We start from the raw sequence: 11,274 nt of genomic DNA, 5'->3' as shown, positions 1-11,274 counted from the left end.
TCCTTTCTGAGGTCCTGGTTAAGGTCAGTTGTGAGATGTGAATTGAGTTTATGTTAAGGTTAGCGTTAGCAATCAATTGATCATGGTTAAGGTGAGGATACAAGCTGTGAAAACTTGTGTAGGTACTTTTACTGAGGGCATTTGGGGGAAGTGATGACATTTGGCCTTTCGCTGCAGGCAAAACCCTTTCAAAAGGCGGTTTGAGTTTATATGACTTGGTTTTTGGGTTAGATTAAGATTTAGGTAACGATCGGGCATTTATTTGAGATTTTCAAAGTTAGGGTTAAATGTCATTGCTAAATAGAATTAAGAGAATATACATGAGTGTGTGCATGACAGTGCAATATGGACACATTTATAGGAAAGTTGTTAAAACTGACAATGAGCCAATTGTTCAGATTTTAAAGTGTAATTTAGAAGAAGAGCACTGGATAATAAATCCACTTATCTTAGATACTTGATGTCAATCTGAGCCTTCAAAAAAGCAGGATTTTCAAACTGCTGAGCACCATCTGCTAAAAGAGATCGCCCTCTAGAGGCGCAATGTGACACTCACAGGTAGAGTCATGCCAGAAAACCACCGAAAATCATACACTACACAATCAACATATTAAATTAAAAGTAAAATGTCTACTCCGATGTCATTCTTATTTTCATAAAATAAAAATATAAGTTTATACAATTTTTCAAGTAAGAAACGATTATCAGTTTGACCCAAATTGTAACGTATTCTGATATAGTAATATTGGGTTGCGTTATGTTATGTTATGTTATGTTATGTTATGTCATGTTAGCAAACAAAACTTCGCAAGTAAAAATCCTGCCAACTCTAAACCCGCCCTCTGCTTCGCGTTTCGTTAAGACTGGTGCTCCCGGGCCGCCGTAGCAGTGATAAACACTGACAGGCAGCTGTTCCCTCAGTATCATGTTACCGAGCGCACATGTGAGGTTTGTCTGTGTGATGTGAAGCGGAGATCTGAATAGAAAATCATCGGAATCACCAGCAACACGATGGAGCCTGTTATCACCATAAACCCCGGTACGTTCCGTCGTCACGTGGTCTGTTTTGTCTTTAGAAGTGAATCGACACATGTCGCAGCGGAGCACATGTAAATGTTTGTACCTCGGTTGAGGCCGATTCCTGCCTCAGTCGATCAGAAATGTGTTTAAAATGTGAATCCCGCCGTGTGTTGTGCTCAGGAGCGTCGAAGTGGGACATCCGCCAGCGCGTGTGGGACTACATCGAGGAGAAGAACCTGGCCAACTTCCCGAGGCCTGTTCACAACAGGATCCCCAACTTCAAGGCACGTTGAGCCCGTTTTCTCTACCGAGAGCCACGTGACACATACCGGTTAACGGTTAACTCGGATGCACCGTCACGTTCATGTCCGCTCCGTGGATGAGTCCTTCACGCGGAGTGGAGGCACACGGGCGGATCGCTCCATGTGCCGTTTGTACGGAGACCACGTGTTAGCTGGAAACCACAAGCAGTCATGTTACAAACACAAGCTCGAGATGACGAGACACACGTCCAACACAAAGTTCATTAGAACGACACGGACTGAACAAAGACTAGGAGAACAGTAGTATATCATGATATTTATTTAAAAATATATATATTTTCATATTAATATTCAAGTGCATTAAGTGGAATGTGAAAGCGTTTATCAGCCAAATACTGTATCATATTTTCAAGAATTCAAACAAGGTAACTGTTTATCAGCCATCATAAACTTGATGATTTTAATTATAACGCTAACAATAATAATACTACATTTATTTATATATTATCCTGGTTTGTATTTTGTAAAGTACATAAGCATGTTAGTATCGAGGTTAACATCACTCTTACAATAAGACTGGCTGGAGTGTTAACCAGACTCTTTTTTGAAACCACATTTAAATTAACTGGGTCCAGATTTTTTTTGTTATTCAAACAGCACAGACTCATAATCGTCAAGATCCCTGAACTATTTCTGAGAAATGAACAAGTGTTAATTGGTTCTTTCTAGGGTCATATTGCATCCTTTGGAGTTTCGTGGTAATACATCCAGTACTTTTTGCATAATCCTATTAATTTAAAGACTAATGCAGATGAAAATATAACCTCCTTGGCAGAGCTAATAATGGCCCCAGGGTATTTTACTGATTGTGTGGAATTTTCGAAGACTAATTTCCCTGCTATTTGTATATCCATGCATCTCCTCTGCTCTGCATTCAATGGCCAGGGTGCAAGTCAAGCATGTGACAGGCTTGCAGACCTGCAGGAGTTCAAGTCCAGCCAGACAGTCAAAGTAAACCCTGACACACCCCAGAAGCAGGCACGCTTTGTCACACTGGAAGTAAGTGAACTGTGTTTGTGTGTTGATATACATGTGAACATCATCCTCCTTTCCTTCCAACCAGGGTGCCTTCACAGCCTGTGCCAAGGTGTCTGAGCTGGAGGAGTTCACCAACACAACTGAAGTGAAGGTGGATCCGGACAAACCTCTGGAGGGGGCTCGGCTGGCAGTGCTGCAGGTAGCACTGCATTCTGGGAAAAAGCTCAGAGCCTCGAGCTGTACAGCAGATTTAGGCTTTCTTATATTTTTTGTAACAATGTCAATTCGACCCACATGTAGGGGTTCAAATTGGATATTTATTTTGTTATAGAAAAGCATATGATTGACATTTAAGGCACGGCTATACTTAGCATATGCTGAATTAGAATCTACCAATTGAATTTTTTTTCACCATCACTCACTGAATAACTTGCCATCCTTTATCACTCTGCATGTTGAATTACTGCAGATGTTTGTTGGATAATTTTTGAATATCCTCTGCAGGCTCAGAAGACTCTACTGGTCCCGACACCTCGGCTGCGTACAGGTCTGTTCAACAAGATAACTCCTCCTGAAGGGGCCAACAAAGAACAGCTTCGCGTTTGCTCTTCCTCTCAGGTTTGAACTCATTTTGAACAAATCTTGTAGGATTCATAAACTCCAAACTTTTAGCCTGTTTCCATTTTCATCTCTCTCCATCGGTTCTGCCCTTCTCCTTCAGGGTGTGAGAGACTTCAGTGTGCCGGTTGGCCTTGATGCGAAGGTGAAGGTAGATCTGGTGGTGGTTGGCTCGGTGGCGGTGTCGGAGAAAGGTAACAGGTCGGCATTTCTCCCAAGGTTTTACCACCTCAACGTGCCAATACTATGAAATACTGCAAGATTAAACAAGTTACCAATTTGAACTTTTAAATGGGAGTGGTGCATTGTGCAGGGGTTAGCACTGTCCCCTCACAGCAGGAAGGTTACTTGGTTTGAATCCCAGCTCCTCAGGGGTTTGCCTGTTCTCCCTTTGTTCCGAGTTGATTTTCTCCAGGTACTTTAGCTTCCTCCCACAGTCAAGGACATGCACATAGGGGTTAGGTTAGGCTGAGACTTTAAATTGACTGTAATTGTCCAATCGCCCAATGTCAGCCCTGATTGGCTCTGGCTTCTGTGACGGCTCTTACAGGATAAGCGGTATACACTTATGGATGGATCACTTAATTATAATGATAATGAACAACGTAGTGTATATAACCCCTTTCAAAAGAAAATTATTTCACCATACATATTTATTTCTGTTTACGTATAGTGGTAGCTCGTGAGAAGCAGAATAATCAGTGTTATTTCTTGTTTAATGTGTAATATACTGTCATGGTGCAGTGAATATGACTGCACTTTCACTGTCTGTTATCAAAAACAGACTCTGATAAACCACAACTTTGTCAATTTGACGTTAAATGTTCAAAAGGTTGTTAAGTACACTGGAAAATTACATTTTAAAGGGACTGATTGAAGTTGTGTGACAAAGGTCCTCATGTTAAATATTGTGTTGAGGTGGTTGTGGCACTGAGACGTCCTGTCAGAGATTTGAGGAGGTACACGTATGAAAATGGGGCAGGTGTGTGTGTGAGGTTGGATCCGTTCGGCTCCTTGTGAGTTCTCCTCTGTTCTTCCCACTCTTCGTAAATTGTCTCATCACTCACAATGCATTTTGGTCTTCATCAAAATGCCTGGAGATAACTGGTGCAGTGCTCCAGTGGGACAGACATGTTTACCATAATGCATACATTTCCAAATAGCTCCAAGTGCACGCCGCCACATGGTTCTCATAAAGGGTATGTTTCATTGGGTTCCCATCAGACTACATTTAAATAAGTTATTTTCCTAAATTGAAAACGTTTCAACAGCTGCCTTTTACATGTCGGTGTGGTATAATTCAGTGCAGTTTTTACATTAAAATCCTTTTTCTTTGCACAATTTTGAGCTTAGTGCAGATGTTGCCACTTTCAGCTTGATACACATTAAATGAATCTGTTGCACTGGTCAAGAGAAAATCCTTGCCACTACACAACGCAGTTAGGAAAAAATACAGAATGTGAATAGACAAATGTACAAACGCAAATATGCAAGGTAAAATGTCTGAATCATACCACAGGTCTATCTTATGTGTGCACTGCTGAACTCTGTATACAAATACCGACTTAACACATTTCCTTGGCCTCTGCTCATCTCGTAGGCTTTCGCATTGGAAAGGGAGAGGGCTATGCTGATCTGGAGTATGGCATGATGGCTTCGATGGGAGCTGTGGATGAGTCAACTGTGGTGGTTACTGTGGTTCATGACTGCCAGGTCAGTGAACCCTACTAAACAAACCAGTTTTTTATCATACTTGTTATTAAATGAAAAACATGACAAACACCATAGCCTTGGGGTTAGTAATATCTAGAAGTAAATGGTAAGAATACATTTTCTAAGAAATCATGATTTCAACTGACAATTGTCTTCTAGCTTAAATGTTGAAACTGTACTGTACCGGTTTTTACATTACATGTCATTTGGCTGACGCTTTTGTCCAAAGCGACTTACAATTAGTACACTCAACATTCATGAGGGGCCATTTAGGGGGTCGGTATCTTGCCAAGGACAGTTCGGCATGCAGCTGGGAGAGAGTGGGGTTTGAACCGGCAACCTTCTTGTTGGAGAGCCACCACTCTGACCACTAGGCCACACCGCCCCTCCCGGTTTGGTGGAACACATCAACCATTATGTCAGGGCTAATGTGTATATATGTGCTTTAGGTGTTGGACATTCCGGAGGAGCTGATGGAAAGTCATGACCTGACCGTGGACTACATCCTCACACCCACCAGAGTTATCAAAACCAATTGCCAGTCACCCAAGCCACAGGGAATCATCTGGACTAAGGTACATTTAAGTCCCTTTTCTTTGTTGTGTTATGTGCTATTGTAAATTTACAGGATGTTTAGTTGATTCAAATGGGCACCATAGTAACCAAAGAGGTGGCCTGTGAACCCTGGTTTCTCTTCCTCCCTTTATTTCTTGTCATCCATCCAATGACGGCGGACACAGACCAAAACAGAAATGGAGAGTTTATAGAAAAATGCACAAAATCATTAACTTTACATTTAAGTTAAAGGCAACCCATCATAGTTTCAATACTTAAGTGTTTTATGTTCCTAAAATTTGGAGCAGTTGTATAAGTTGTATTGGCTAAGTATAAAAAGTAATACACAATAAGAGTTGTGAGTTACTGCTTATAGTTCTTATATCATACAATACCTGTTAATACTCAATTATTCCATATATTATTTGCTACTGTACATATCTTATTTAGTTACATTTCAAATACGCACAATACTCTTTAACTTTAACTCCTTTTTTTGCACTTCTGGTTAGATGCTAAACTGCATTTCGTTGTATAAGCACTTGTACTGTGCAATGAGTTGAATCTAATCTATCTTGTACATAATTTAATAGTTAAACAAATTATCTGAACTGTAGCACACAGATGTTTAACAGCAGGTGGACAGAGGCAGATGTATAGAAGCCACATCAAATTGTAGACATTAAAAATACCTAAGTCATAGGAGTAAGCAATGATAAAATTGAGGGCTGAATTCAATTTATTTGCTGTAATTTCAGGGTCCTGGTTTCGTGCATGCGTTCACGCAACTGAGACAGTTTCTCTTTATAGGCTCTACCACATTTTAGTACCTCTGATTTGGATTTAACTCAAATTTGATGTTATTTGTGGTTTATGTGAAAACATTCAGGTACATTTACGTCACCTCAACACTATGATCATGTATTTGGTGTTGAAATGTATCAATATTGGGTCGACAGCTAAAACAAAATGATCCTACTGCAGACAAAACCTGTGTGGCAGCACAGCATTTTGTTTATGTAGTGTGTTTTATATTGTGGAGCAGTTTCAGGTGTCTTCTAATCTGATTTAAAGTAGCAGCCTACTCATCTTTATGACTCTTTCATGAGATCAGATCTAAACTGGTAGAGCAGCTTTATACAGAGATGCTCCTATTAATACTGTGAAGTCCCTCTCTTTGGTAGACACTGCCTTCTAATGGACATTATACCACACTGCAGCAGTGGACCTCTACATTCAATCTGTTCAGTTTTTTAAGCGGGTATAATACGTATAATTCACACTGTATTTTTTTTATATACAGTGTATACAATGCCTATGCAGTAAAATCAATCTATAAAGCACGATTCAAAATCATCCAGAGAAAGATGTCCCAAATAAATATCAACTGTGAGTGTAGTTTTAAAACTTCATCTTAATCTGCTTCTGATTTACTGACACTGGCAGCGAGCTACCATGTGCTTTTTCACCTGATAATTTGTCTTTTATTGGACATTGTTGGGTGTTATTCTTATCATGTGGAGAGTTTGTGTGTAACCTCTTAGTTTCCTTCAGACACGCATGTAAGTAAACAGGACCCAGTGACCTCACAGGCAGGAAGGCCATGTCTGATCATCAAAGCCGCCCTCTGCCCAGCCAGCTCGGCTCTGCAGGGGCAGGGGAACGACGGGTCAGGCAGGCCATTGTAAAAACAATAGCCCCGTATATCCTTTACAGGACTGGTCAGCATCAAAGGCTGCCGACACACTTTAAGACCCAACAAATCAGAAGTAGACTTTATTTTTAACTGCTTGGGAAATGTAATGTCCTGCTGCTATAAAGAAAGTTATTAATGTACCATGGGCTGGGACCAGGATGGAATAATGGTAATTCATTTGTCAGCTTTTCCCCTTTTTTTTGTTTTTCTAATTTAAGTAATTTGTAGGTAAGCAGCAATGGCTCTGAGCAGGGCTGTTCGTTTGCTGTGAGTGTGTGAGAGAGAGACCCCTCCCATTTCAGACTCACCGAGCTTGTTTTTGTGTCTTCAGCTGGACATTGAAAAGCTGGAGAAGATTCCCATCCTGAAGGAACTGCGTGATCTGGAGGAACAGCTTGGAAAGGATGTAACGCTGGGGGAGGTGCCCGCTGCTCCAGAGCCTGGTCTTCACGCCGGTCCACCCAGAAGACAACCCAGGAGGAGGCCAAGGCAGAACACTCAGCAGGATGATGAGGGGGAATCCAGACAGGAGAATAGAGCAGAGGGAGAACAGAGAGCCAGACCACGTCCACCTAGAGTGAGGAAAGAAAACAGAGGAAATGGCAGGAGAGAGGATGAGGGAGAAGGCGGTGAGAGAGGAAAGGGGAGAGGTGGATGGAGGGAGAAGGGCCAAGAGGAAAGGGAGGGTGAAGTCGTGACTCAGCGTAAGCTCCCCCTGAGTGTGACCACAGTTTACCTGGGGGGGATCCCTGCAGGGATACGTGTTAGTGAGCTGAAAACTGCCCTCAGAGAGAGGGAGGCCGCTCCGCTGAGGCTCACCTGGCAGGGAGCTCAACACAGGGCCTTCCTTGACTACAGCGACCCCCAGATTGCCGAGCAGGCCCTGGAGGCTCTGCAGGGTCTCAGTCTGAATGGTCAGAGTCTGCAGGCTGAGCTGGCCAAGAGCCAACGAGGGGGGAAGAGGTCCGGACAGTCCAATCGGAGACCAAGACCATCAGCAGCTGAGAAACCGATAGCAGCATCAACAGATAGCCAGGGTGACGCAGCTGAGGAGACTGAGCAGTAAAAACACAGGGCAGGAAGTATTAAGGATGGTGCAACCTTTAACACCTTCACAAGAGTTTAGCTGGGTTTTTAATTTTTCTAGATTTATTTACAAGAGGACCTCGTTTCTTAAGAAAACTTTCAACAAAGACTGCGAAAGTGACAATATGTGAATATATCGTGCAACAGCAATATGTAAACATATAACTGCTGAATCGCAGCATCAAAGTATTTCACTACATATTTGTTTTTGTTCATACTTAACCAACTCACCTGAGTGCCTTGTCTTATTGACACACACTTGGTCTGTACCGAGAGCCCTCATTTTCCGAAGGTGATATATATTTTTTTTCCAGTAATTCATTGTAAAAGGCTTCCTCTCTTTTATTTCCACAACCAGCTATCAGTAGTTCCTCCTCCAAAGTCGCGTTGCAGACCCGTTTGTCTTATTTTCGTGAATCTCGATACATTTAAAGAAGAGCCAGCCAGTTTTTGTTGCAGGTAGCGCCACCCTGTGGCCACTTACTCAATTTATATAACCCGGACAATGCCTGGCTCATGAGGCACGGCAGTAAAAATTAAAAATATTTGTCTACTAATAATATACAGCATATCCATATATACCACAGTTTTTGACCACAAAAGTTTTTGAATTGACCATGACCACTCTATTCTACTTTTTTTCAGCATTTGACACAAGTTGCCATAAATCCCAAGCAGTTTCAACCAAATGTGGGAAAACACCTGCAGAACTTCAGGCTACCTCCTAATTTGATTATAGACGATATAATGCATTTCATTAGCCATGATTTAAGGGTGCATTTGAATTTTGTTTTTTTTTAAGTTGTATTTGCACATTAGTCTGAATTTAGGCATTATCTAAAAATAAACATGATTGTCTATGCATTTCATATCAATATCTTAAGCTATTTTATTTTATTTAAGAATAAGACATTTGGAGGATTGTTAAGAGCCGAAGCTCCTTGATTTTTGTTTTCTGTGCTTTCGACTGGCTAAGTTTCTTTTCAGTGTGTGCATTCGAGCAGTGATTTGTACCGTTATTGATAAAACTGTCTCCATGACATTCTCTCTGGTTAGTTACCATTAGTTTGAGAGATACATGGCTGCACTGTTACTATCTTCATGTATCTGTTTGTAATGCATCTCACAGTAACACTCTCCATTAAAGAGTTTGGCTGTACCTGTTCGGCCTTGGTGTCTTTATTTTTAAGCCAAGAATGAATGGGATGGATGTTGAATCCTTCACTGTCTGACCAGTTGTAACAGAAGCCTCAAACTATCATGACGATCTCACAATTACCCTTCTGATGAGGTAGTAATTTAAGGTGAGATGTTAAACTTAAACATCTGAGATTACTAATGAAATTGATCAAACACAGAGGGATGATCATTTGGAAGAAATAATCAAAATTCTACTTATAAAATATTAATTGCTGTAACTCTGCCCTGAAACTGTTTTTACCAAATCATGCAGCAAATATGACATCAAGGTTTTGCCTTGATTTGAGAGCAGCAATATCCGTAATAGAAGATTGTTTGACCGTATAATTTAAAAATCCAACCATTTCCCATGCGCAGAATGCAAACCACCTATCCAGACTTTGGTGCCTGTGTCTTGTACCCCTCGTGTTTTTCTTCTGTACAGGCATAACCTGTTAAACTGCCACTCGTGTGGGTCTGCAGTGCCAGAGAAGTGTCTCCTGTTTTCTCTGAGATCTCGTTTGTGTTGAGGCACACAAGCACACAGCATGTCTGTCTGCACAGGGCAGGTCTCAGGCTTTTTATGGAGCTGTCATCCAGGCCTGGCCGGGGAACAGCTGTGGAGCCCCATCTCTCTCTCCCTCGTTCCCGCCAGAGCACTGAACCTCGGTAAATGTCATCAGTTAGTTAATGTGCCGTCCCACATGCTGCTGAGCCTGCTGCCCGTGTGCTCCATGGCATTTTACTGGGGTTCAGTAGGTGGTCAGTGTTGTGTCCCGTTAAGCTTCACATGTATCCAAACAGAGGACGTTACATCCTTTTATATGTCTGCACATAAACCTTTACAGCATGACTTACAAATTGAAATTAACAAGAAAACTCGTCTTAAATTACATCTCAGTGACCTAATCTAATTTACATGAGGTGGGGATCACTGTAATCCGAGTGAACCATGTTGAGGCTAAATAAAATACATCGCTGCCTGCCATGTTTTGGATTGCATGAGCACCTGTTGCCTTCATCAGATTCTCTGAAACTAAAATTATCCAAATTCTAAAATGTATCAAGACTTTTATTCATTTATTCCAGTTTGGATTAATATTTCCTCAGTTTTCCTAAACCATATGGAGCAATGTAGTCATGCTAATCTGATCAAACTAACAGTGGATTTTACAGCTGCCAATATCAAGGACTCTGACAAAGGGCATTTAGTAAAAGACAATATTCTGCCTTTTGTTAATTTTTTTAAAAGGCCATATTTCCTGGATGTGATCATGTTTTCACTTCATTATTTGATGTGCATGTATAATTGTATCTTAACCCTGTACATTAACTGTTGATGTTGCCATTTCTGATATTTAAGATGAAAAGAGCGTTTTTTTCTCAAATAGGATAATAGATTTGCCTGCAGCATTAACGTTAAACCTATTGAACTTAACTTTTTTTCAACAGTGAATACATCTTGGACCCCCCTTACTATTATTTGAGAAAATTAAGTTCTATCAGCACCATTTATTGTCATCCCCACAGGATACTATGCAGAAATATATATACATTTAAAAATCCCCAACTGCAGAACAACTTAGTGCAGAAAGGTTTCACTCTGTAACTAAACGAGTGAGACTCGTTACGACTCACGTGTCGCCTGAACTCGCACATATCCAGGAATTTACATTTAACTTTTGAAACCACGAAGTAAATCTGCATGAATTACTAATTGTTTTGTGGGAAATCCGATTTCTACATCTAATCAGTTTACAACAGTGTCAGGATGTTCCTACAGGTGAGAACTGGACCGTGAGCCCTCGTGCATGTGAACATTGGGTTTTACATGTTTGTCTTCAATATTGCTCCTGATCAGACCCAAGTGAACGGCTACATTAAAAACAATGATAAATTAATCAGTTACAATATCACTTGTGTAAAAATGCTGCTAATTTATTATAAATGCAGCATTACAAATTGCCCCACTCTTCAAATCTATCTCATTTTACGTTGATTTTGTAATAATGGTCACATGTCCAAAAATCTACAGAGATTCTCCCTCTTTGCGGTACCACCCACCCCAACCTCCACACGAGATTAGTGTGTTTGAAAAAATATGCA

At 40.9% G+C, this 11,274-nt stretch overlaps 1 protein-coding gene across 2 annotated transcripts; it reads left to right on the top strand.

The window, feature by feature from the left end:
- The first annotated feature begins 878 nt into the window (after positions 1-878).
- Positions 879-9,148, top strand: mthfsd (methenyltetrahydrofolate synthetase domain containing). Of its 2 annotated transcripts, none has more exons than XM_062386088.1 (8): positions 879-1,039; positions 1,201-1,304; positions 2,407-2,520; positions 2,826-2,939; positions 3,043-3,133; positions 4,540-4,652; positions 5,102-5,227; positions 7,235-9,148. In XM_062386088.1, the coding sequence occupies exons 1-8, from the start codon at positions 1,012-1,014 to the stop codon at positions 7,967-7,969; spliced, it is 1,425 nt and encodes a 474-aa protein (XP_062242072.1). In that variant the 5' UTR covers positions 879-1,011; the 3' UTR covers positions 7,970-9,148. The 2 variants fall into 2 exon arrangements, with proteins under 2 accessions (XP_062242072.1, XP_062242080.1); XM_062386096.1 differs by lacking the exon at positions 2,407-2,520 and adding an exon at positions 2,229-2,342.
- Positions 9,149-11,274: the final 2,126 nt, after the last annotated feature.

The sequence above is a fragment of the Platichthys flesus genome, chromosome 1, assembly GCF_949316205.1.
Source record: "Platichthys flesus chromosome 1, fPlaFle2.1, whole genome shotgun sequence".
NCBI lineage: Eukaryota > Metazoa > Chordata > Actinopteri > Pleuronectiformes > Pleuronectidae > Platichthys > Platichthys flesus.
Note: the sequence above shows the minus strand (reverse complement) of the source record. Positions and strands in the feature narration are given on the sequence as shown.

Coding starts and splice junctions, on each gene's coding strand:
- mthfsd (XM_062386088.1), top strand. CDS start 1,012: ATGGAGCCTGTTATCACCATAAACCCCG. Junction 1,305..2,406: donor ACAGGATCCCCAACTTCAAG/GCACGTTGAGCC, acceptor CCTTCCAACCAG/GGTGCCTTCACAGCCTGTGC. Junction 2,521..2,825: donor CTCGGCTGGCAGTGCTGCAG/GTAGCACTGCAT, acceptor TATCCTCTGCAG/GCTCAGAAGACTCTACTGGT.